Source organism: Chelonoidis abingdonii, chromosome 1, assembly GCF_003597395.2.
Source record: "Chelonoidis abingdonii isolate Lonesome George chromosome 1, CheloAbing_2.0, whole genome shotgun sequence".
Classification (NCBI taxonomy): Eukaryota; Metazoa; Chordata; order Testudines; family Testudinidae; genus Chelonoidis; species Chelonoidis abingdonii.
This window is the reverse complement of record NC_133769.1, coordinates 15,297,267-15,324,601: the sequence shown is the minus strand read 5'-3', so window position 1 is coordinate 15,324,601 and position 27,335 is coordinate 15,297,267. Positions and strand designations below refer to the sequence as shown.

Sequence of the window (27,335 nt, the reverse complement as noted above, 5' to 3'; positions counted from 1 at the left end):
ATAAGCATACCAAGAGGGCATCACACATGATAGGAGACCATGCCTCATCAAAACCTCATCACATGGTCCTATGACATAATAGGATGCAATGTGATGTCATCCCACAAAACAAGTCATGTGTCACATCATAACCTGGTAACATCACTGCTTAGAGCCACAGGTGGCTGATGTCCCTGGGCTGGGAGGGGCAGTGCTCCCTACTCTGCAGGATGGTGGCCGGATCCCTACACCTGTCCCCCACCCGCTCTGGCCACTTCCGCCTTCACAACCTCCTGCTCCTAGTAACCAGACTCAGAGCAGCCTGGGCTAGCCCGCCGCCTGCCGTAAGGACCCCGCCCCAGCTCGGGGCTGCCCCACGCGCTGCCTGATACGTACCTGTCTGCAGCCGCCGCTCGCCAACGAAGCTGTTGGGGGCGCAGCAGAGCGGCTAGACCGATCTCTACTCGCTTCCTCCCCCTGCAGCCAGGAGCAGGCTGAGCCGCTCCGCCTCGGCGGAGTGTTTTCAGGCAGGCGGCGCGAAGTGCAGCCCGGGGTCCTCTGCGGGCAAGGGGAGGGGGCAGAAGCGGGTGGTGGAGTAGGGGCTAGAAGAGTCCGAGCCGATGTTTACACCGGGCAGAGGTAACCGCCCCCGCCGGCCTGAGGGCGGGGGAGAGGGGCCGCGGCGGGATGGAGGGGCGGAGCAGGCTTTTGGGGGTGGGGGGCTCCTAGGAGTGGGGTCGGGGCAGAGAGCGGGCGGCCTGCAGGGACATCCGGGAGGGGGCAGGGCTGGAGGGGAGTGGGGCTACCTGGAGGAGAGCGCCTAGGGCGTGGGGCCTGGGGAGGGGGCCGGGGTGAACGGGCCTGGGGCGGGGCGGGGAGAGGAGGTCGGGCTTCAGCGTGGGGAGAGGTGAGTGCGGGGAAGGGCCTGGTGGGCGTGGAAAGGTCGCAGGGTAGAGGGGGGCCGTGAGCGGGAGGGAACTCGCTGCGGGCTAGGGGACATGCGAGGGGAAGTTGGCTCTGTGGTTTCCTTGAGGAAGGAGAGGGGGGAAATGTTGGGGAAGGGCTGGGTGGGTGGAGTTTGGGGTGGAGGAGAGTGAGATGAGGCCAGGGGGCAGAAGGGCTTGGCGTGGTAAGGGGGTAAGGAGGTGGAGGGACAGAAGTGGTGAGGTGCCAGGCAGCCAAGTAGAAAGGGCGGGGGGGCGGCTTGGTATTTGAAGGGATAGACAAAGGGGGGGACTCTCAGTTGAACAATGATGTGCGGTGGAGATTGGTTTGTGTGTGACATTTAGAGCAGGCGAGAGGGTTGTTTGTTTACTTTTGTGTGGAAAGATGTTTTTTTTTTCCATCTAGTGACTGTTTTTTAGGCCTTTTCTTTTTCTGTTCACCCTAGCAAAGGAGGCCCATCTATAGAATTAGGACAGCAAAAAGTTTTTTTTAATAAGGTAGGCGGAATAGAAAGTAAAACTCAGTCACCAACGTTAGATCAAGCCCACCTCTTTCATGCTTGTGTTTTAATTATGAATTTTTGCCTTCCTCCATCTCTTTTGGTTTGTTTTGAGGATTTGAGTTTAGGTTTGACTGGATGATTGTGGCATTTCACTGATGCAGATCGTTTGAATTATTCTTGAAACTTGTTTAATTCTAATTGTTTATACAGCTGTCATGGAATATTTGTCAGAGTTTGCAGTTTGCATTTTTAAGTACCTTATCAAAATGGGATTAATTTGTAGAAATAATTCCTGAATTTGCTTAGCCAGCATTTTAGAGAACACCTGAACAAGGACTTGTAATGGGAACCTTCATATGACTAATATATAACTTCCCATAGCAGCACAGAGAGATTTGGGGAAAAAAACTTTTTTTTCTTCTTCTAATCAAACACAAAATCTAGTCTTTAGTATTTTACATTTATATATGGACTTTCATCCTTGGATTTCATAGTGCTTACAAACATAAGTTAATGAAGCCTCAAAACACCACTATTATTGTAAACCCATTTTGCAGATGTTGAAAAACTAAGTACAGAAGGGTGGGTGCTGATCTTCCTCATTTCAGCTTTTAAGGCGGCTGCATTAATTATGCTATATATATATATTGTGTATAATTCTTTGGGATCCTTCAAGATTATATTGCTTTTTTATAAGTATTTTCTGCTAAGCATTGTCTGTGTACTATTTTAAAAAAAGCTGGGGCTGGACTTCTGTGTGTATTGTAAGTTCCCCAGATGTCCTGGAACTGACAGTCTTTGTACTCTGAACTATTGTGAGTACAACTATATCAAGTTTTCACATATCAGGCTTGTCATAAAGAAATAAAAATTCAGAAACAAATCAAGAAAATTCCCCAACAGAACTTAAAGATTGTGTTAAGGAAGGAAACTAATTAATTAAAAACATTAGAAAGCTTTACAATATTTAACAAAACCGAACATTTGGAAGTGATGACACTACAAGGCTATAAGTTCAAAACCCCTAAATGTCACTACAGAGCACCCCGGTAAAGTTTTCAACGCCTTCCTTAACTCTGACTTTCCTCTTTATCCCTATCTTTTTGTATCCAACTTCTAATTATGAGCCACAGGTTTCTACTACATACTTGGTTATAAACTGCTAATGCCTGTTTTCCCCCATACACATTCAAATGAGTGGTTCAGTTTCTTTATCATTTACATAATATGGTCAAAACCTAACAATTTTCATATAGCCCTCGTCATCCATACTAGATCTTGTCTTTGTTCACCACATTATGAATTGTATACCTTTCCTGATCCTGTTCCTTTATCAAATGTTGGCCAGCTATAGATCAGAGATCAAAATTCTCAGCATCAGCCTTAATATACAGGCCGCATACCTGCAAAGATGAGACATTCCTTTGCAAAAGACAGTCCTGAATTTCTCCCTGATCTTGATGTAAGCTAGCAGGGTGGGTGGAAATTGTGACTGTTCTGCAAATGACTATGCTACTGTAATTTATATGTGCAACAGGGGATACTTAAACTTTTTTTCTTCAAGCAGCAGCTAGTGTATGAGCAAAGGTATTGGTCACAGTATTAGAGTATTAACAAATATTTAGGGTCTTTCCAGCATTTATTTTTTTGACCTAACAGACTTTTAATTTCTTGTCTTTCGGATGGTTGTTTTTAACTTTAACTCCGGGTTTACTAACTTTCAGAAATCTTTTTTTGTGCTAAAATTACAACATAAATTGCCTAGGGAGGTTGTGGAATCTCCATCATTAGTGATTTTTAAGAGCAGATTAGACAAACATCTGTCAGGGATGGTGTAAATAAGGGGTCAGCAACCTTTCAGAAGTGGTGTGCTGAGTCTTCGTTTATTCACTCTGATTTAAGGTTTCACGAGCCAGTAATACATTTTAATGTTTTTAGAAGGTCGCTTTCTATAAGTTTATAATGTATAACTAAACTATTGTTGTATGTAAAGTAAATAAGGTTTTTAAAATGTTTAAGAATGTTCATTTAAAATTAAATTAAAATGCAGTGCCCCCCTGGACCAAAGGTCAGGACCTGGGCACTGTGAGTGCCACTGAAAATCAGCTGGCGTGCCGTCTTCGGCACACGTGCCATAGGTTACCTACCCCTGGTGTAGATAATACTTAGTCCTGCCATGAATGCAAGGGACAGGGCTAGATGACCTCTCAAAGTCTCTTCCAGTCCTATGAGTCTATGATTTTAATAAAAGTCATTTTAAATTTATAGATATGTTTCCTTTAACTTTTTTTTCCAACAAAGCTTTTTATTTAGTGGTGTAATCAGGAAGAACACAACTTTATCAAGTTCAATTGTTAAAGAGAATCTAGTGGAATATTAAAATGTACTGAATCTCATTGGTGGGGACATTAAGCTGACTTCAATATGGAAGAGCACTCAGTTTTAAACTCACTCTCTCCTCCCAAAAAAAACTTGAGTAGCTTTCTTGGATTGATATGGCCTCCATTATATGCCATTTGTAAGCTTCGACTGCTAAATGTTACTTTTGAACTTGGGGAAAAATGTTGAAATGAGCTGATCTTGCAACTGGATGCATCTAGATCCCAAATACCTACATATAACCTGTCTCCACAGATCCAGTTGTAGGATCTGGCCTTTAGTATGTTGCTTTTTAAATGTATTGACTTAACAAAAAATCTATTTTAAATCAATTTTAATTAAACCAAAAAGTCAAAGTACAGTGAGGATTGGATGGCTGAAAGGATCAGTGTTAGGCTCTGGTCCTGTGGAGTCTTTCAGCAGTAGCTAGCCAATACTTTCATTACTTATCAGGTCATTAGGGAGTCAGAGTTGTTATCATCTGCTCGCAGCTGTGTAGCTTGTGTGAAATTAATTGCCCTCTGTCCTGTTCCCAATGAATACAAATCAATACCCTCTCCCTCCAAACCCTGGTAGTTGGCACTCATTGGAACTTCTGTCAGCAAAAAGGCCAAGTATTGAATGGGCCATCCATGGTAACAGACCTCTCTCACCATTACTGATATGTCTTCACTGGAAAAAAAATAAAAAGAGAAAAAAAAGTGTGGTTTTTATCTCGGGTTGACTAATTTAGGTTAAATTAGCAGTGAGGACTTAGCAACTTGACTTTTGCTTCAAGTTTGCGCCACAAGTGAGCGGGGAATGAACTCAAGCTGCTAACCCAAGTTAAAAGTAAGTTGGTATTCACTGCTATTTTAAATCATATTACCATAGTTAACTTGAGTTAAGAGAGCATTTTTTCTTGCAGTGAAGACGTATGCTGCATGTAAGAAGCAAAATGTGGAAAACCTTAAACTGTTGCTATACGTGGTGAATTTTCTATTGCTATCCTTGGTGAATTTTTTTGTTCTGTAGGTAGATTGGTTTAAAACAAATATTTATACGAATCAGACCAACATTTTATGAAATTTTTAATAGAAAACTCCCTATGTTCAATACAGTATTAAGACTAATTATAATTGGGGGGGAAAATATTGAAGAATTTTTCCGTATGATTTGGAGAAAATGGAAGAAGTACTTAATTAGAAATAGGGATTTTCTTCAATGTGGTGTTTTATTTTTAAATGTATATCTTTCAAATATGTATCATCGAGAACAGGTAAAACCCATGGATTAAAAGGCACTGTTAGATAGTGAAGGCCCACATTGTGTGTGTGTGTAAAATAAAGTTTTTCAATATTGGAAAACATTTTTCTTACATTTTTATTTCTGTTGACATGCAAATATCCCATTGTTTTGTTTTTTACCCAAACATTTTCAGAAAATGAGAAACAAATTAATGTGACTAGTCAGTTTTCATTGTCCAAGGTGACTGAAGTGTAGAAAATACATGAAAAGAAATAGCAAAAAGAATTTTTTCACTTTTCATTCTAACAATTTAAGTACGTATTAGTCTAATAGCAAAAGATGTCTCTCCTCCCTCCCCCAGAAGATATCAAATTCAGCAATGTCACTTCAAAAGTTTTTAAAATTTGCTCTGGAGGAAAAAGGAATGCATTTTAAAAGCGTAACTTACTAGAAATGAGGGTATTAAAAAACCCTTTCCCTTCATCCCTGATTCTGCGAATGCTTATGTATGTGCTTAACTTTAAGCATGTAAATAATCACAGTGGAACCAAGGCTCAGATTTTTAAAGGCTCTCATTTTCAAAAGGCCTTTAGGGACTTAGGAGCCTAAATACCATAGACTGTCAATAGGTTTTAGGCTTCTAAATGCCTTTTGCAAATGAGATTTAGGTTCCCGAATCGGTTAGGTATTGCAACACTAAGCACAACAATGCCTGAATACCTATAAAAATCTGGATCTAAAGCTAAGCACGTACATAAATATTTGCTGAATTGGGACTGTAGTTTTTTTGTCAGCCTATAAACATCCCACTATAGCTGTTTCAATACTTCAGGATCCAGAAGTGCATAGCAGCATTGAGCATAACAGGAGCCTCAAGCTGAACTTCATGAACAGTAAAAAAAATTTTTTTGCAGCTTATGGTGGAGGGAAAAAAGATTTCTGGGAAAGCCTTTCTTTTGAGTTTTTTTTTTTTTTTTAATTAAAGCTTGTAGGTAGTTGGCTCTGGTCAGGAAACTTTTTTTTTCATGGAAGTGTTAGCTTTGCTGCAAAGATTAGGTTTTCCCCAGGCTGTGGTAGTTTTGAACAGTCATTTGACTGCACAGCTCAGGTTGAAGAGAATTCCATAATATATGCTGAAAGCAATTACAGGTATTTGGATTTTGTGCAGTCCCCACATTTTCTTCTTAATCATGATCTTAGTACCATGGGAACAGTGTGGCAGTATAGTTCTTATGAATATCATCCTCCAAGGTGCTTGCTTAGCTTCACCCAATTTTCTGATTGATTTAGTCCTCATGCAGATTTACCTCAACTATTCTAAGTGAATGTCAGGATACAGTGAAAACTAGTTTGTTCATATATTGAGAATACAATAATAATGGTGATATTCCTGTACTTCTGCAGATTTGCCTGGGTAACATAATGCCAGCTGAGCGCAAAAAGTCAGCCAGTATGGAAGAAAAAGAATCTTCATTAAATAACAAAGAAAAAGACTTCAGTGAAAGGCGATCAGTGAGCAGTAGAGAGAAACCAAAGGAGGATTTGAAGGTTGGCCTGAAGAGAGAGACTCTCAAGACACCTGAAGATAAAAAGAAAAAACTGGAGGAGGATAAACGGAAAAAAGAAGACAAGGAGCGAAAGAAAAAAGAAGAGGACAAGATAAAAGCTGAAGAAGAGCAGAAGAGGAAAGAGGATGAAGAAAAAAAGAAATTTGAAGAGGAAGAGAAAAAGAAACAAGAAGAGGAAGTAAAACGTCAGCAAGAGGAGGCAGCTGCACAATTGAAGTAAGATTTATGTTTTGAGTTTTAACTGTGCCTAACAGGATAGTGCTTACTCAGGCAAAATTCCCATTGAAGTCAGTGGGAGTTTTGCCAGAGTAAGAACTGCAGTATTGGTTCACTCTTTTAATTTCATGAATAAGAAAGTAAAAATATATATAATTGTTTAGTAAATATAGATCAGGGGTTCTCAGACAGGGTTGGGACCCCTCAGGGGGTTGTGAGGTTATTACATGGGGGGTTGCGAGCTGTCAGTTTCCACCCTAAATCCTGCTTTGCCTCCAGCATTTATAATGGTGTTAAATTAAAAACACTGTTTTATATATTTATAAGGGGGGGTGGCACTCAGAGGCTTGCTATGTGAAAGGGGTCACCAGTAAAAAAGTTTGAGAGCCACTGATATAGATAGTGTCAAGTGATATGCTCAGTGCTATTTGTGAGAAGCTAAAAGTATGCAGTAGTTGGATGTACAAACTAACTATCACTTTAGCTTATACATTGGATTTCGGTAATGTCGTCTGTCTGGAGATCTCATGTGGTATACAGATGTGCCTTAATTAAGCATCACCAAGTCTTATTGAGGTTTAGATGTGTTATCCCCATTTTACAGATGGGGAAACAGAGGCAGAAAGAAGCCAAGTGACTTGCCTGTGATCACAATAAAATCCATCCAGGAATAGGTGCTGGGCAGCTTGACTCTCAGTCTGGTACTTCAGTCACAAGTCACTTATTACTGTAAGCTGTTGCTGTAAACTTTTAAGCACTGGAAGTGGGCTGTGATCTCTAAAGCTGTCCAATAGTCAGCAGTCATGAATAATTGGTATTTGAGTGGAAAACCTGCAAGGAGAACCTGGGTAGGATACAGCAGAAAGTGGTGTTAATTTATTTTTTTCTCCAAGTCAGTATCCATAGCATGGTGTTAAGAGACACTATGGTGTTGGAGGGAAACAAAACCAAGATTCTGACCTTTTGTGTTCATTAAAGATACCATGTATCAGAGGGGTAGCCGTGTTAATCTGGATCTTTAAAAGCAGCAAAGAATCCTGTGACACCTTATAGCCTAACAGACGTTTTGGAGCATGAGCTTTCGTGGGTGAATACCCACTTGGTCAGATCCACTTCGTCAGATGCATCTGCCGAAGTGGGTATTCACCCACGAAACCTCATGCTCCAAAACGTCTGTTAGTCTATAAGGTGCCACAGGATTCTTTGCTGCTTTTAAAGATACCATGACACTTAAAAAGCGTAAGAGTATTAATATGTCTGTCTTGGTCAGACTCCAGGCTGAGTGAATACATTTTATCTACTTAAATTGCCCTTGCAATTTCAGTTGGATTGGGAATTCTTTTTATCTGGAACACATGTGTAGTGTTACTGTGTTCTGTTAACAACTGCTGTGTTCTGTCCCAAAGTTGATTTGTTTCTTTCTTGAGTAAAAGGATTGTAGTATTTATGCTTTGTTAATAATTTGTGATTAAAAAAATTTCTGTATAGAGGCTTGCTAATATGTTTATTTTAATACGTAAATGGCACTTTCTTAGAAAAGGTTTAATAGAAGAGTGCTATTTAGTGAAGCCTTGGAGTTACTAGGACTTCCTTATTATTAGTAAAATATATTACAGAACATTCATTAGTACATATAAAGTATCAGGAAAAATTTAAACTGCACTACAATTGAGATCAGTTAGCTTGTGGTGCATTATCCTTGTTCTGAAATGGTTCATTTACCTGTCAGTTTACAAAATTCAGTAATCTATAATGGAAATCAGTTCGGTCTTACCAGGTTATAACTATTGTTGTTTTTCTTTAGAGAGAAAGAGGAAGCACATCAACTCCACCAGGAAGCTTGGGAGCGCCATCAAGCAAGAAAGGAACTCCGCAGCAAAAACCAGAATGCACCAGATAACCGCCCCGAGGAGAATTTCTTTAGCAGGCTGGACTCGAGTCTGAAGAAGAACACTGCTTTTGTTAAGAAGCTAAAAACTATCACAGAACAACAGAGGGACTCCTTGTCTCATGATTTTAATAGCCTCAATTTAAGCAAGTACATTGCAGAAGCTGTAGCTTCTATTGTTGAAGCAAAGCTGAAAATATCAGATGTGAACTGTGCCGTGCACTTGTGTTCTCTGTTTCACCAGCGCTATGCTGATTTTGCTCCATCACTTCTTCAGGTTTGGAAAAAGCATTTTGAAGCAAGGAAAGAAGAGAAAACTCCCAACATTACCAAACTAAGAACTGACTTGCGTTTCATTGCAGAATTGACAATAGTTGGGATTTTCACTGATAAAGAAGGTCTGTCTTTAATCTATGAACAGCTAAAAAACATTATTAACGCTGATCGAGAGACCCATGCTCATGTTTCTGTGGTAATAAGCTTTTGCCGGCACTGTGGAGATGATATTGCTGGTTTGGTACCAAGGAAGGTTAAAAATGCTGCAGAGAAGTTTAACTTGAGTTTTCCTCCTAGTGAGATAATCAGTCCAGAGAAGCAACAGCCCTTCCAGAATTTGTTGAAGGAATACTTTACATCTTTGACCAAACACCTGAAAAGGGACCACAGAGAGCTACAAAATATTGAGAGACAAAACAGGTGACATTTAAATACTGTACTTCATAAATTGATATATTTATCAATATATCATAGCTCGTAGAATGCTTTAAGATTTCTTTAATTGTTGCCACCAAAGTAAAATGATGTGGAAGACGCGCTTTGTTGCAGAAGGTTCTCTGAAATAACATGCTGAAAGATTTCCCAATTAGAAAATCTTTTAGAGCCTGGAATGTTAAGTAATGGGGCATTAGGTTTTAAATAATTTTTAGAGGGAGGCTGTTAAATAAGTTTCTCTTGCTTTAATTTTTTTTAACTCCTCCACTGGTTTTGTAACACTCCTCTAACAGCTTGAGACTAACATTTCTTTCCCAGCTGGTTTTGTCCTTTTCCAGTTGGCACCAAGTGTTTTTTTTTTTACCCTTCCCACCCACATATTTCTTATGGACCATATGCTGACATGGATTTGTTTTGTTTATTTTTTTTTTGTGTGCCAACATTGTACATGATGTTAGCATAGTTCTCAGTATAGGGGGGAAATCATGTGTCAAAAAGTGTACTTTGCAAATTTCTTGTATATTAAAATCTAAAATCAAAATTTGGGCGTAAACTACTCAGCCATGTCCTGTTAAACCTTGACTCAAAACATTAAATGCTTCAGGACCTCAGCTAACTGTAAATGTCTTAGGCTGGAAAGAAACTTCCACCATAGGCATGTTGTTGAATAAATATGCACTTTTCTCTAAAGCATCCAGTACTGGTCATTGTTGAAGCCAGAATGCTCTCCTAGGTGGACTGATGGTCTGATAAGGGCACAGGACTGGACAGGACTTCCTGTGTCATCAAGTCCAGTCTTCTTATATGACAGGCATTTTCATCATATGATCTCATTTGTATGATATGGTAATTCCTATATTCCTAGAATATTTCCAATACACATAAGCAAAAGTACATGAATTGTGCAGTTATTGGTGACGGGCCTGAACCAAAATTCTGGATGTGAAATATGTATCCCTCTGATCTGAACACGTCCAAACTTTGGGGTTTGAAATCTAGACTCAAATTTGAGTTTTCCCAGAGTGTGGGGTGATCAGTTTTGGTATTAAGCTTGGCCTATTATAAGGATTTAGGTGTGAGATACAAACTCAAGCATCTGTTGTAGTCCAGTCCCATCCCTATCAGTTGTTAAGTGACTGTATTTTGCTATGTAAGAAGTTGGAATGTGTAGTGACTTTTACTGTAGTCCAATTCCTTATACTACTTGCTTGTTCAGAGAGAGACAAAACACAAGTGTAATTTTTCTTTGCAACATAATGTGTATACCTGCATTATTTAAACTAACATGGTTACAATTAAGTAAGTCTGGGATAAAGACAAATGTAGAAGAAAGAACGGGAACAGGTAGATGAACTTCATTGTTGGCTGATTTGATTACATTTATTCTTCCTTTGCCTCATTTTGGCTGTTCATTTAAGCAGCAGCTGTTCTGTGTGTTGAGAGGACTGGCATGTCCAACTAATCATTTAAGTCCACTGACATGCATCTTTTCTTAATTATCAAGCAGTTACAAACAATTGTAAAGTTCTGTAGTTTATAAAATTTTCCAGGAGTATTAGTTTACTAAACTAAAAAGTTTTTAAACTCCTGACTGGGTTTCAGTTACAGAGCTACCCGTATAGAGCTGGATAGGAGACTGTTCTCCTGTCTTTGAAACTCTTTTGGGACAAACCCAAGATCTTTAGAAGTTTTTGTGTGTGGGAAAAACCACAGAAAAAAAGAGAGAGGCCCCAGAATAGCCAATAGGTAGTGAGGGCACTCAGCTGAGGTGTGGTATGGAAGACCCAGACTCAAGTCCTTTGTCTGAATCAGATAGATCAGGGTCTCCCGTCCCCAGGCAAATGCCCTGGATGTCAGCCTATTAGCTTTTCTCGAGTCAGTTTCTCAACCATAAATTCCATCCTGGACCTGAGAAACCTTTCCTGACAAAAGATATAGAACTTAAGGTACAAAGTTTTGTTTTAGTGCATACCTGGTAAAACAGTATCAGTTAGGGTCGTGTGGAGATGGTTGCATGGGTTATATGGATTTAAAAATGTTAGCCTTCTGCCTTAATAACAATTGGAGTGAGTGAGAGATACTTCTCAATTTCTCAAAAAATCTCTTTTCTGCTTAATTTAATGTGATTGTTCTTTCTCCATAGACTTACCAAATACTTGCATGCATTAGATTTGGATGGCATGACGCCAAAGACCAATGAGAAGTTTGGGTATACAATTGAATTTCATTTAGAGAGTGGTTCTGTTCTAAGAAATGACTATAAAAATGCTAGCTCCTTCCTTACTCAACAGATCTATTGAAAGACAATCTGCTTTACTGACAAAAATAAGTTTACTGTTTATTCCCATTTGTATTGCAGAACCAACTTGAAGAGGGAGAGGGCTAGACTAGGTTCTTCCTTATTTATCAACTCAATTGTTTACTTAGGGCATATATTCGCTGCAGAGTTAACTTGAGTTAGCCTAGTTCAACTGAGAGTAGCTGTGCTGCAAAATAACACTCAGACTACCCAGGGTACACTGTAATGGTTGTATTAGCAGCTGATGAGTTGTATTAACTTGAGCTGTTGCCTATCCACTCCACTGGGCCCACCAACTCAAGTAAAAGCACCATCATGCTCGAATGAAGGGTTTTTCCATGAGGATGGGACTCAAGTTAGTAGTGATGCTCAAATTATAACTCAGGTTAATACTGCAGTGAAGACAAACCCTATCTTCCAACCAGTTGTCCTTGTATACATCAACTGAAAGCGGTAGTAGTGTGCACAGGTGTTGTTGATAGCAAAACCTGAAGATAAAGTATCACTAAAGACATAATCTGGCTCGTAGAATCTTTGTTACTGGTGATGATGGATCAGCAAGAAAAAAACATGCTTGACTCTCAGATCCCAGGCTGAGTTCTCAAAGCTAACTGCTGGGCAAGGAGGAACTATATTTTTTTCTTGTAAAGTAAGCATGTTAAGATACAGTAAACATGGAACTCTACAATTTCATCTTTAAACACTTCAGATTAGTACTGAGTTTCAAAGTGTTATTGGATCTATAAACCAGTATAAACAACTTAGTAGCGAGCTCTGACCCACAAGTTCATTTATAGAGGAGGCCAGTACATTTAAAATCTTTGTCAACTGATTTTTTTCCTTTCAGAATGCTTATTTTAGAAGACGGAAACTATCCCTAATTCATGCCTTTACTGGCAAGGAAATACTGTTCATTGTTGCTGAGGTGTCAATAGTACCTTTTAAATGCAGTAAAAAACATTTTTCATTGAAAAACTATGAAACTAGCAAAACTTATGTCACTTGTGTGCAGTAATGTCACAGGGATGTTGACGAGACTGCCTACAATAGCATGTGGCCCATCGGCAACTGCCAGTAGCAACAATCCTCAGTGACTGGAGATGGGACGCTACATGAGGAAAGAATTTTGAGTTCTTACAGAGAATTATTTTCCAGGTATCTGGCCGGTGGGTCTTGCTCACATGCTCAGGGTATAACTGATGGCCATATTTGGAGTTGGGAAGGATTTTCGCCCTAGATTAGATTGGCAGAGACCCTGGGTTGTGTTTTTTTTTTGTTTTGTTTTTTTCCTCTGCAGTATGGGGCATGGGTCTCTTGCAGGTTTAAATTAGGGCTGTATAGCAATTAAAAAAATTAATTGCAATTAATCACACTGTTAAATAATAGAATATTTAAGTATTTTTGGAGGTTTTCTACATTTTCAAATATATTAATTTAAATTACAACAGAGAACACAAAGTGTACAGTGCTCACTTTATATTTCTTTTATTACAAATATTTGTCCTATAAAAAAGAAATAATATTTTTCAATTCACCTCATACAAGTACTGTAATACAATCTGTTTATCATGAAAATTGAACTTAAAAATGTAGAATTATGTACCAAAAAACCCTGCATTCAAAAATAAAACAATGTAAAACTTTAGAGCCTAGAAGTCCACTCAGTCCTACTTCTTGTTCAGCCAATCACTAAGACATATAAGTTTGTTTACATTTACGGAAGATAATGCTGCTGGCTTCTTATTTACATCACCTGAAAGTGACAACAGGTGTTCACATGGCATTGTTGTAGCCAGTGTCTCCAGATATTTGTGTCAGATGCGTTAATGATTCATATGTCCCTTCATGCTTCAACCACCATTCCAGGGGACATGCGTCCATGCTGATGACAGGTTCTGCTTGATAACAGTCCCAAATAGTGCGGACCAATGTATGTTCATTTTCATTATCTGAGTCAGATGCCACCAGCAAAAGGTTGGTTTTCCTTTTTGGTGGTTGGGATTCTGTAGTTTTTACAATGGAGCGTTGCTCATTTAAGACTTCTTAAAGCATGCTCCCTACCTCGTCCCTCTCAGATTTTGGAAGGCACTTCAGATTCTTAAATCTTGGGTCAAGTGCTGTAGCTATCTTTTGAAATCTCACACTGGTACCTTCTTTGCATTTTATGAAATCTGTCGTGAAAACGTTCTTAAATTGAACAACATGTGCTGGGTCATCATCCGAGACTGCCATAACATGAAATATGTGGTAGAGCAGGGTACATACAATTCTCCCCCAAGGAGTTGAGTCACAAATTTAATTAGCGCTTTTTTTTTTTTTTAACAAGTTTCATTAGCATGGAAGCATGTCCTCTGGAATGGTGACAAAGCATGGAGGGGCATATGAATGATTAGCAAATTGGCATGTAAAATGCCTTGCAATGCCAACTACAAAAGTGCCATGCCAAATGCCTGTTCTCACTTTCTGGTGCCATTGTAAATAAGAAGATGGCAGCATTTTCTCTTGTAAATGTAAACAAACTTGTTTGTCTTAACAATTGGCTGAAAAAGAAGTAGGACTAAGTGGACTTGTAGGCTCTAAAGCTGTCATTGTTTTGTTTTTGAGTGCAGTTATGTAACAAAAAAAATCCTACGTTTGTAAGTTGTACTTTCACGCCAAAGAGATTGCACTACATTTCTTGTATGAAGTGAATTGAAAAATAGTTTCTTTTGTTTATCTTTTACAGTGTAAATATTTGTAATAAATAATATATACTTTGATTTCAATTCCAACACAAAATACAATATATATGAAAATATAAAAAAAATCCAAAATATTTAATAAATGTCAATTGGTATTTTATTTAACAGTGCGATTAAAACTGATTAATTGCAATTTTTTAATACCGTTTTTTTTAGTTAATCACATGAGTTAACTGCAATTAATCAACAGCCCTAATTATTATTATTTTTATTATTTTGTTTTACCATTGAAACTTACCTGGATCAGTTGAACACTGAAGCCGTTTGGGCATGCCTGGAAATTGACATTTTTAACAACTAGAAGATATTGAGTACCATGCTCTTGTGGTTATTTCCCTTCTTTTTCTTCCTTTTAGTAGTCAAAAGTTGATGATAAACATAGTAATGCAGCCTGTTCCCAGGAAGGTGGAGTTGACGTTACATTCCAAGTTACCGGCTTCTCTGTTTTGAATTGCAGCATCAGGTTCAGACGAATTTTCGGTCATTGGTAACAACTGGTCGATCGGATGCCACTAACACCAGCAGCATTCAAGCTACTATAAAACCGGAGAGGACAACTAGACAGGAAAATACTGTCATCTTTTATTTGAAAGTGCCCATTGGGCCCATTTCGCAGTAGTCTTGGAGCCCCTTAGGTATGTCTACACTGTAATTAAAAATCCATGACTGGCCCATGCTAGCTCACTCAGGCTTGTGGGGCTCGTACTAAGGCACTGTTTAATTGCTGTGTGGATGTTCAGGCTCAGACAGGAGACCACGCTCTAGGACCCTGCAAGATGAGAGCTCAGACTGCAGGTGAGCCCAAAAGTATACACCACAATTAAACAGCCCCTTGGTCAGAGCACCACGAGCCTGAGTCAGCTGGCACAGGCCCATCGCTGTCTAATTACAGTGTAGACATACTCTTAAGCAACATCTACACCATCACTTACTTCAGCATAATTTACAGCACTCGGATGTGAATAAACCACCCCTCTGAGGGCTGTAAGTTATGCCGACATAAGCACCGGTGTGAATAGCGCTATATCAGCAGGAGACTATCTCCTGCTGACATAGCTAATGCCTCTCATGGAACTGGAGTTACTATGCTGATGGGAGAGCTCTCTCCTGAGTGTGTCTTCACCAGATGTGCTATGGCAGCTTCGCCAGTGTAGTGCTTCTAGTGTAGACTAGCCCTAGGTGTGAGCTTACACTTTTGTGTAATGGGCCCTGGATCAGCTGAAAGGGCCCCAAGGAGAATACCCTTGGCAAAGGAGACCAGCCCTTGTCCTCACGCCCCCCCCATCCCCAATACAGAACTGATTCTGCACCTTCATCTCCATGAGAACCTGTCAAATAGCAGGGTACATGTTAAAGACAGGAAATGGTGTGACTGGGGCAATACTGTGTCCCAGCTACTGTAAAACCCACAGGGGTCTTGGCCGGCTAGGTACAAGTTAGGGCAGACCTAACCTGTGATAGGGACCACATTTAATTCCTAGCAGTCTGGGATCAACAGTGGCAGAAACTGCCCTTTTTTCCCTGCGCCAAACTCAGCACTAGCACAGCAATTAATTTGTTCCATTATGGGCAGGTCTACATTTAAAACTTGCATCGGCACAGCTGCAGTGCTTCAGTGAAGAGGCTTCTACACGGACGGGAGAGTTTCTCCTGTCAGCGTACTTAATCCATCTCTGCAAGAGGAGGTAGCTATGTTGATGGAAGAAGCTTTTTGTTGACATAGTGCTGTCTGCAGTGGGGATTAGGTCAGTATAACTACGTCACTCAGGGTGTGGATTTTTCACAGTCCTGAGCAACGTAGTGATGTTGTTGATGTCATTTTATAGTATAGCTCTGGCCTATGTTTTGAGCTAATACAGAGCTCTTCTTCAGGTCTGCGAAAGGTACTCAGTGTATCAGCTAAATACAGGGTGCAACAGGTAAGGAGTTAGCATGTTTTGCAAGAGATCATTCAAAGTAAAGTAGGCGGTTAACACCTCTACAGTTGTAGGATAAAGGAGGGTTAAGGCATGTCTTCACTAGCAACATTAAAGTGCTGCCATGGTAGCGCTTTAATATGGCTGTGTAATCGTGGCTCTCCCAGCGCTATAAAAAAAAAAAAAACACCTCCATAAGTGGACTGGTGCTCCCAGCACTGGTGCATTGACTACACTGGCGCTTTACAGCGGTGAAACATGCAGCGCTCGGGTGTTTTTTCACACCCCGAGTGAGAAAGTTGCAGCGCTGTAAAGTGTCAGTGTAGACAAGCCCTTAGTGCATTACAGGTTGTTGTAATGAATCACAAATCCAGTGTCTTAATTAAATCCATGATTGTTGATGTCTAGCTGAGTGACAAATTTAAGTGTCCAAGCTCGTTCTTCCAATGTGTTGTGTATAGGTTTCCTTGGAGGACAAGGACTGAGAGGTTAAATATGCAGTGATCATTTGGGGAAAAATGTTCTCCCTCAGGTGATATGCTATTTTTATCATTTTGCTGTGTTTTATCATTTTCAAGAATCTGATGATTTGTCTGGTTTCATCTACATAATTGGTATTGGTGCACTGGATGAGGGGTATATCATGTTTTGATAGGCATGTGTAGGACCCATGGATCTGGAAAGGTGCATTGTGGAGGGTATTGATCATCGTAGCAGTAGAGATATGTCTGCAGGTTTTGCATCTGTTATGGCTGGATGTGGTGCTGCTTTGAGATGGTGTGTCCTGGTCTGGGGGGAGCTTGCTTCTGATGATGAACTTTGCTAGTTTGGGGGCTTATTTGAAGGCCAGAGTAGAGGAATTGGAAAAGATTTCTTTCAGGGTGTGGTCCCTATCAAGTGTGGGTTGTAGCTGTTTAATGATCCCCCACAATAGGTTCAAGTGTGTGGTGGTAGGTGACAACTAGAGGTGTGCAGTTGCAGAGAGGTGGAGGTTTTTTGGGTCCTGTATTGAAGCAGGTTCTTTCCAGGTATTTGAATGGCCCATTCAATGAGGCAGTCAACTTCTCTGGTGGAGTGTCCTTGTTTAGTGAAGATGGTTTTAAGTGTGTGAAGGTGTGTATCCTGGACTTTCTTCCCAGAGCATATTCTGTGGTGTCCGAGTCTCTGGCTGTAGAAAGAGATTTCTTGGTGTTTTGGGTGGTTCCTGGATCTGTGATCGTGTTTGTGATCAATGGGTTTCTTGTATGTAGTTGTCTATAAGCTTCCATTGTTGAAGCTGATCCTGGTGTGCGGGAAGCTGATGCTAGTGTGGTAGTGTTCTAAAGAAAGTTTGATGGATGGGTGGTAGTTGTTGACGTTGTGATGGAAACCTTTGAGGAAGTTTCGGTTGTCTGTCAAAAAGTAGAAAATACCGTTAGAGTATCTCAGGTATATCGTTGGTTTTATGGGGCATTTGTCCAGAAATTTTTCCTTAAGGTGGCCAATAAAAAGTTTGGCCCATTCGGGAGCCATCCTAGTGCCCATGGCGTGGGCAAAGTGTTTGTTGAATGTAAAATTGTTATAAATGGAGGTGAAATGGATGAGTGTTTGAGGTGGGTATGAGAGTGTTTGTGTCTTCTAGATATTGAGAAAAACAGAGCCAGCATCAAATTGATAATTTCCATTCTTTTGGTTTTAAAAAAGCCCAAGAGGATTACTGTTGTTACTACTTGTTTGAATAGTGTGGTACAGGATTTACCACTTGATGTCTTTTAATGCCAAAGTCATAAACTGGCTTAAACTCCACCCTTTGGTCTTTACAAGGCCTGTTCTGCATTGTATGATGCTTCTGTTACTTTAATTTCCAAGGAATCAAAGGTAAAAGAGACACAGACATGCAGCTGTATATAATAGGCCAGCCTTTAATATTGGTGGTTGTTTTTTGCCATAAGCTGGAATTGCCAGAGATTGTTGTTTTTCTCCAGGATGCAAGTTTAATAAATTAACAAATATCGTTGATACTAATTTATTAAAATGTAGTTTTAGACTAGATGAGAGCAGCCAAATAAACTAAAGAATATGATACAAAATCCTTCACAGAGTACTTGCATTTGGGGAGGAGATTTTGTTCAAGCCTAGAATGTTGTTTCTCTGATTTATGACATGGCTTACATCCATGTTCTGTGGCTCTAGCCAAATACTGAAATGTGCTTAGAATGCATATGGATCAAAAATTGCACAGGGCTTGATATCTTTTTTTCCTTAACTGATGACAAAGAAGTGCTCCTGTAGACCAGTCATGGTTTTAAGATCTGAAATTTTATAAATCAGTATTGCTAGAAACAAATAGTACATTATGAAAATCTGATATTTTCATCTTTATAGATATATGTAATATTTATTTCTAGACCTAGCTATTTACTAGATATTTCACCTTAATATCATGCCATTGTGATTAATCTTGCTTTTTTCCACTCGAATTCAGTATGCTTTTAACAGCTGCTGTCTGAATCTAAAAAACAACGTTGCCTTTCAAACGGTATAAAAGATTAATCAGAGACTGGAGTTGACTAGAAACTGACTTGAAACAGAAGTGAAAAGGAGTAATTTCTGTTGAGTACCTGGGATGAAATCCTGGCCCTATTGAAGTTGTCAGAAGTTTTGTTATTGACTTCAGTGGACTACAGTAGGGCCACAACTTTGCACCTAATGTCCCAAATACATGTGGTAACTTTCAATTCAGTTGCCATTTCTGAGGTCTCTTAAACTTGGGACAATATTTGCTGAGGGCATGTCTACACTTCAAAGTTAAGTCATCTTAATGTAACTCGGTATCCAGCCACCACAGTTATTAAGTTGGTTGTGTGTGTCCACATCAAGATCATTGTCTCGGTGGAGTGCATCCTCCCTGGCAGCACTTGCGTTGATGCACAGAGCAGTGCACTGTGGTTGCTATTCCACAGTGCAACTAGCTTTAGTGGGTTTTCGGAGGGGCTTGTAATGCCTAATGGGACCAAAACATTGTTGCAGGGTGAAATGGGAACATGGCTTTGGGCTCCCATGATGCAGTTTCCTCCCTTCCTACCCTGATATCAGTGGCAGACAACCCTCGTGCCTTTTTATCAGTGGCAAACAACCCTCGTGCCTTTTTTCGAAAGCCTGTGTTAGCTGTGCGTGCACCATAGACTGAGAAACCTGGACCCCGCTCAGCTGTGCATTCTTGTAGTGAGCATTACAAACATCTTGTGCCTTATCCTGCAGTATTTTCAGAGCCGAGACAGGAGTCATCACGTGGAACATTGCGATGTCATGCAAGCAGCCCTGCTGCAAGCCATAAAACAAAACAATTTCTGGTTGCTGCTGGCTCAGCAGCTGAACGTGGTGGAGCACCATTTCTGTTCTCAGGAAGCAAGCACTGACTGGTTGGATCGCATTATTCTGCTATGGCTGCAGAACTTTTGAATGCGAAGGCCACTTTCCAGGAACTTTGTGCAGAACTTTCCACATCCTTGAAGTGCAGCAACATTAAAATGAGAACTGCTTTGACAGTGGAGAAGTGAGTGGCAATCGCTCTGTGGAAGCTTGCAATGCCAGAGTTCTACTGGTGAGTGGGGAGTCTATTTGGAGTTGGTAAATCCACTGTGGGAAGCTGTTGTGATCCAAATGTACAAGGCCATTAATCATAGACTCATAGATTCGTAGGTCAGAAGGGACCAATATGATCATCTAGTCTGACCTCCTGCACAAGGCAGGCCACAAAACCCTACCCATACACATTTATAACAACCCCAAACCATGACTGAGTTATTGAAATCCTCAAAATTGTGATTTGAAGACCTCAAGCTGCAGAGAATCCACCAGCAAGCGACCCATGCCCCACGCTGCAGAGGAAGGCGAAAAACCTCCAGGGCCTCTGCCAATCCGCCCTGGAGGAAAATTCCTTCCCGACCCCAAATATGGCGATCAGCTAAACCCTGAGCATGTGGGCAAGACTCACCAGCCAGCACCCAAGAAAGAATTCTCTGCAGTAACTCAGTTCCCATCCCATCCAACATCCCCTCACAGACCATTGAGCAGACTTATCTGCCGATAATCCAAAATCAATTGCCCAAATTAAACTATCCCATCATAACATCCCCTCCATATACTTATCAAGCTTAGTCTTAAAGCCAGATAAGTCTTTTGCCCCCACTACTTCCCTCGGAAGGCCGTTCCAGAACTTCACTCCCCTAATGGTTAGAAACCTTCGTCTAATTTCAAGTCTAAACTTCCTAATATCCAGTTTGTACCCATTCGTCCTCGTGCCTACATTAGTACTAAACTTAAATAATTCCTCTCCCTCCCTAACGTTAATCCCCCTGATATATTTATATAGAGCAAGCATATCCCCCCGGAGCCTTCTTTTGGCCAGGCTAAACAAGCCAAGCTCTTTGAGTCTCCTTTCATAAGGCAGGTTTTCCATTCCTCGGATCATCCTAGTAGCCCGTCTCTGAACCTGTTCCAGTTTGAATTCATCCTTCTTAAACATGGGACACCAGAACTGCACACAATATTCCAGGTGGGGTCTCACCAGCGCCTTATATAACGGTACTAACACCTCCTTATCCTTGCTGGAAATACCTCGCCTGATGCACCCTAAAACCGCATTTGCTTTTTTAACGGCCAGATTGCATTGGCGGCTCATAGACATCCTGCTATCAACCAATACCCCAAGGTCCTTCTCCTCCTCTGTTGCTTCCAACTAATGGGTCCCCAATGTATATCTAAAATTCTTATTATTAATCCCTAAGTGCATGACCTTGCACTTTTCACTTATTATATTTCATCCTATTACTATTACTCTAAGAAGAGTAGTGACTCTGTGCAATGTGCAGGACATAGTGGATGGTTTTGCCATGATGGGTTCCCTAACTGCAGTGGGACGGTAGATGGCATGCGTATCCCTATGTTGGCACCAGACCACCTTGCCAAAGAGTACATAAACAGTCAGGGATACTTTTCAATGATGTTGCAAACGCTAGTGGATCACAGGGAGCGTTTCACTGACAACAACGTGGGATGATCAGGAAAGGTGCATGGTGGGCACGTCTTTAGGAAAACAGGTCTGTTCAGAAAGCTGCAATCAGGGACTTTATTTCCGGACTGCAAAACAACCATGGATGACAGAAATGCCAATAGTGATCCTGGGAGACCCAGCCTACCCTTTGCTCCCAGGGCTCATGAAGCCGTGCACCAGCCACCTGAACAACATTAAGGAGTGGTTCAACAATAGGCTGAGCAAGTACATAATGTTGGTGGAATGTGCCTTTGGACATTTAAAGAGTCACTGGCGCAGTTTGCTTTCTAGGTTATACCTCAGTGAAAGCAATATCCCCATTGTTATCGCCATCTGTTGTGTGCTCCATAATATCTGTGAGGCAAAGGGAGAGAAGTTTCCATGAGGTGGGACGTTGAGGCAGATTGGCTGTTCAACATTAGCTGCCAACCTGATACCAGGGGAATAAGAAGAGCCCAGCAAGGAGTTCTGCATCTCTGGGAGGCTTTGAAAACCTGTTTCAGTAATGAGCCACAGTAATGTGCCCTGCTTATCTCCGTTGTGCCTTCCCATGCCATGCTATCCATTGCATCAGTTTCCCTGTACACTCCTTAAACCCTCTGATTGCAGTAAATAAAGAGCATTTCATTCTTGAAACGTTTACTTTTATCACACACACACATAAAGAAACTGAAAGACCAGGAAAATAATTTAACCTTGGGCAAATGGAGTGATAAAATTGGGAGGGGAGAAACCAAGTCAGCTTGTCTGTGAAAGCACAGCAGTCTTGACCATCATAGGTCTTTGAATGGCTGCCTTTTGTTCTTGGTACCCTCCCCCGGCATTGAATGGAAGGGATACTTCCCTCTCACCCTCCCAACCCTCCCCAACTCCTGAAACATTTTTGGGAGGGGAATTGAGAACAGGGAAGTGCTTGCAGGCAGTTCTGCATGGACTGCAGAGAGAGTCTAGCCTCAAGGTGCTTTTCTTGAAGCTCAACTAGATGCCTCAACATGTCTGGTCCTTCATAATCCACAGCATCTCATCCTGCATGGCATGCTCATGCTCCTGGAATGCTCTCCTGTTCTCCATGTCCAGTTTTTCAGACAGTGAAATCCTCCAGGCTCTAAGTTCCATGTCAGCTGTCCTGGAGGTGTTCATTATGGGAGGTGAACATGTCATCAGGTGTCCTCTTTTTCCATCTTCTAGTCTGCAAAAGCCTCTCTGTTGGTGTGGAGGATGTGCTAAAGGCCAAGCTTTCCACTGTAAGGCATGCAAAGCACAAGGCAACCATTGTCAGCACATACCTTGGGTCTAATGCAAAGTTGCTATTTAAAAAATACTCCCTCTTTTATACTTAGTGCAAGCCAGAACATAATCAGAATCCCTAGCTAGTTAATGAACCAGTTTGCTGTTCCAACTGTGGGGAGTATGTCCCTGCGGCATGGGTGATGGGCCTTTTGCTGCAGCTTGTAGCAAACCTGCCTTGGGAGCACAGGTGGGCAGATGGACAATACCCCCTCCCCCTAACAACATGGACTTCGGTTTGAGACCAGGGACCAGCATTAAGCCTCCCAAATTGCTGTCTTTGTCTGAGGCAGCTCCGGTGAGGTTTGAGGCCACAAGAGACCACAGAAAGCTCTCCCTCCCTTTTGCTTAATACTGCTGGTAGTAATTGTCCTGGACTTGCAGAATCTGAGGTCAACGCCGATCCCTGCCAACCAGACCACTGGAATTTTAGGGAAAGCGTGGTTGAGAGACCCGGAAGTCACCATGGATGGTGGATCACATGCTCTATTGTTTGCAGTACGAGCACTTGTAATGAAAACTTCCCCCGTTTCTCCTAGGTGACCCTGTGCGATATCAGTCTCCTGTGAGTAACAGAAGTGGCAAGAGAGCAGATGCTACAAGTGTCTGTGTATAGACCTGGTCCTTATGCTACTATGCTGTGTACCACAGTGATGCCAGCAGAGTGAATACTGGAGTGGCATGGAAAAATGTCTTACCGTAGTGGAAAAATAAGGCAGCCCTCTCCAGAAACCTGCAAAGGATTGCAGAGAACCTCCATGAAAGGTTCCTAGAGATCTCCATGGAGGATTTCTGGGCTGTTCTTGTGCACATAAACAGTCTTTTCTGGGGGGACACCCTCTACATAGCAGAAGCTTCATTTTAAATTTATGAACCTCCAGTGAATTATTGAGCCTAAATAGGCCATCATAAGACCAAAATAAACACTGCACCTCCCTTTTTCTTCAGATCAAACATAAAATATAAAAGCATCACAAAGTCCTGTGGCACCTTATAGACTAACAGACATATTGAAGCGTAATCTTTCATGGGTGAACACCTACGAAAGCTTATGCTCCAATACGTCTGTTAAGTCTATAAGGTGCCACAGTACTCTTAGTCGCTTTTTACAGATCCAGACTAACACGGCGACTCCTCTGATAATATAAAAGTATGTAATGCCTAAAGTTAGATTGGAATTGCATACCCACCAGAAGTGCCTTCCCCGGCATCACGCTCGGCTGCCATGCTGTCCTGAGACCGACTGGGCTCCAGGGTTAAGAATAGCTCCTGGCTCTTGGGAAGAATCTCCTGCTCACCTGTCTCCCATTCTCCTTCTCTGCCTCTTCCTCATTCAGAATGTTCTCGTTGTTTCTTGAGGTGACCCAGAACTCAAACTCCTGGTAGGTATCCGCGCAGCATTTGGGGATAGTGGTGAGGTTGCTGCCGAGAATCGCATGCATTTCATTGTAAAAGTGGTATATGTGTGCAGAACCAGAATGACTATTCGCTCCCCTTGTCTTCTGTTACGCCTGCCGAAGTTCTTGGATTTTCATGCAGCACTGCTGCATGTTCCTGCTGTAACCCTTGTCCCCCATGCCCGTTTCTTCTGCTGAATCGGAGCTGTGCCTGCACAGACTCTTCTCTTCACAGATAATAACTTCCTCCACCTCCTGTGTACTCCAGGCAGGTGCACATTTTGGGCATTGAATCATCATGATCAGCTGGGCTGGTGAGCTCTCCATGCTGATGAAACAGGAAACGAGAACTCAAAAGTTCCCCAGGCTTTAAAAGAGGGGGAAGGGGGGCGACTGTTTCCCATTTACCTGGCTGCTGTGCGGAAATGATCTCCAAAGCGGTCACAGCAGAGCATTGTGGGACACCTTCTGGATGCCAATTCGGTCAATTTACACAACCCATAGCTCAGGCCTGCTGCCTGGGAGGACTTGGGCTTCGACTTCAGCCCCAGGCTTCAGCAAGTCTAATGCTGGCTCTGGTGACTCCATTAAAATGGAGTCACAACCCACGGTTTGAGAACCAGTGGTGCAGAGTAACCTGATCTATTTTTTGTGGCTTATTTATGACAGTGGCCTGCAAGCCACTGATATACCACCAATTTCCTGAGGAATGTTAGTTATTGTTTAACTACTGTGCAACAGTATTTTAAGAAAGCAAGTTTCATGTATGTTTTTACATGCCCACTCAGAAGAATAGAGAGGATGTGTAGAAAAAATGGAGTAGAAAATATAAATGTGCACAGCATTTGTGCACATGCCTCTATTTTAAATGTGATTAATAGGTGAAATTTTTGACCCATCACACTGGTAGGATGGTGTTTCTAGCAGTGGCTCATAGAACTTTAACCTGAGTCCCTTGTAATTAAATAGGTGAGACAAGAAAGCAGTAACCTTGTTTGCTCACCACATCATCCTAAAGTTCCCATGATAAGAAGAATGCTGTACTATTAGGACTTGTAAAATGTATTTGAAAAAAGGTTTTGATTAAAAACAGCATTTTAATTTTTTCCTGGATTAAAAACTGTCAGGTATAGTATTGCAAAAGAAACCAAAATGTACATCATGAACTAATTCTTTTAGACTTTATTTCAAGGATGTCAGCTCATGTTACTGGGCTAACTTGGAAATAAACATCTCCTTCTCAAAACTGGCATTTCTGAGCCCCTCGGTGATGACCATCCCCTTCTGATACCAGCAGAATGGAAGCCTATTGTCATAGACTGCAAAGCAGTCTTTATCCTGCTTTAATACTAGTCAAATATTTTACTTAAAATATTGCACATTAAAACTTTTGCATTACAGAATATTTATGGGGAAAAAAGCTTCAGTTCTTTCAGTTTCCATAATCGGATTATTCTTAATTGCATTAAAGTTAAAATGGCTTTGGCTGTAGTGCATTTAAGTTTATCAAATTTGGTATTAAGTTGAATTTTGATAGTAGTGTTAGCCAGATTGTTGTGTCTCATTGCTACCATCTCATTTAGTGTGTGTATATAATTCTGTGCCAGAGGGAAATTTTGTGAATAGTTCAGTATACATCAAATATATCTCTAATAAGCAGACAAAGTCTGATTGTATTTTTTTTTTAACGTGCTCTTTATAGGCGTATTCTGCACTCTAAAGGAGAGTTGAGTGAAGATCGACACAAGCAATATGAAGAATTTGCAATGTCCTATCAGAAGCTGTTGGCAAATTCTCAGTCTCTGGCTGATCTGTTGGATGAAAATATGCCGGATCTTCCCCAAGACAAACCAACACCAGAGGGTAGGACATCTTTTAGTGTGATAGGTTATATGATACTGAAAGCTTTCCTTTATAGGGGAAAAACAAAACCCTCTCATTGATCTGTGTTTTCAGTGCAAGTTTCCTTTTAAATGTTAATAGCTTAGCCTCTCATTTAAATATATGGAATAGGGCAGAGTGTTCCAAGGTACGCCAGTAAAGCTTCATTTTAAATTTATTAACCTCCAGTGAATTATTGAGCCTAAATAGGCCATCATAAGACCAAAATAAATGGTGGAAACTGGTGGGAGCCCTATGCACCCAAGGACATGAGAGGTTAAAGAAAAAGACTGGACTATAAGTGTTAGTTAATTTTGGCAATCTCTTGTACCTCTGTTAGGATGATTTTATTAAGGTGGTAATGTAATGGGTGCCATGTAAAGAAAATCATATTTGTACCTTTAATCCTCCCCATCATTTTCAGTAAGTATATTTCATTTATTTTTATAAGAATTACTTGGTCAGGTAACTAGGCATTCACAGGCTTTATTTTACATTAGAGAGACCATTTGAATCTGAAGATTATTTGAGCTGCATTTAAAATGAGATTTTGAATGGATTACTAGAGAAATATGCAAGCAAATACTATGAAATTTCAGTTAAATTGTCTTATTTCCTTATTAGTTGTTTCCTTGTTTCTCAAATTGCACAGAAGGCACTTTGTTTTGATTACTTCTTAATGTAGTTTGAATCTGCTTTAGAAGTTATCTATTAATTACACCTCAGAGCTTAGCAATTCAGTATAGTTTTAAAATATACTAATTGCCCTTTAAAGTATTTCAAAATACAGCTAGGAAAATGTTGCACGACCTCTTAGATAAGCCACTAGATGGCTACCTGTGACCTTTGAATATGACGGCAAAATTTAATGTGCCACTCTAGTCTTGATGGCTGTCAAATTTTAGTATTTACGTATTCAGATTCTTGAAATCATGGACCTCAGGTTTGTCCAAAAATGCTCAACCTTAAAAAAAACAATTGCTAAATCTGTTTTGAAGAAGAAATGTGATTATCCCAACAGTTTCCTTACCATGATTGCCAGACCCAGATTAAGCAGTTTGTAGTTGCTCAGGGACCCCAATCTCAGGGGACCCCGACCACCCGGCTGGTTTTTAACCCTCTTGACCGGTTTTTCTTCCCTTTTGCTCGTTGCAATGTGCTGGGGCTTTTTTCCATGTCTAAGTTACAAGTTGGGGGAAAAAACCCAGTACAATGTGTCCCTGCCAGCTGGTATATGGGATCTTGGGGAGCAATTACCACACAGGTGGGGTGCAAAATAAACTTTATTAAGAAAATGCAAAACAGGGAAAATTCAATAGTGAGAGGTATGGGGTTTGTTAAGGTAGACAATTGGAGAGGGGTTT

General features: G+C 40.9%; 1 protein-coding gene across 3 annotated transcripts in view; it reads left to right on the top strand.

The window, feature by feature from the left end:
• The first annotated feature begins 411 nt into the window (after positions 1 to 411).
• UPF2 (UPF2 regulator of nonsense mediated mRNA decay) overlaps positions 412 to 27,335 on the top strand; it is a 158,205-nt gene continuing 131,281 nt past the window's right edge. The window contains exons 1-4 of one of the 3 annotated variants that reach the window (XM_032798299.2): positions 412 to 618; positions 6,437 to 6,816; positions 8,621 to 9,400; positions 25,793 to 25,953. In XM_032798299.2, the coding sequence (XP_032654190.1) occupies positions 6,455 to 6,816; positions 8,621 to 9,400; positions 25,793 to 25,953 (1,303 nt within the window). In that variant the 5' untranslated portion in view covers positions 412 to 618; positions 6,437 to 6,454. Of the gene's footprint in view, positions 619 to 848; positions 887 to 6,436; positions 6,817 to 8,620; positions 9,401 to 25,792; positions 25,954 to 27,335 lie in introns of those variants that run through there. The other 2 variants (XM_032798297.2, XM_032798298.2) reach the window with 2 other exon arrangements.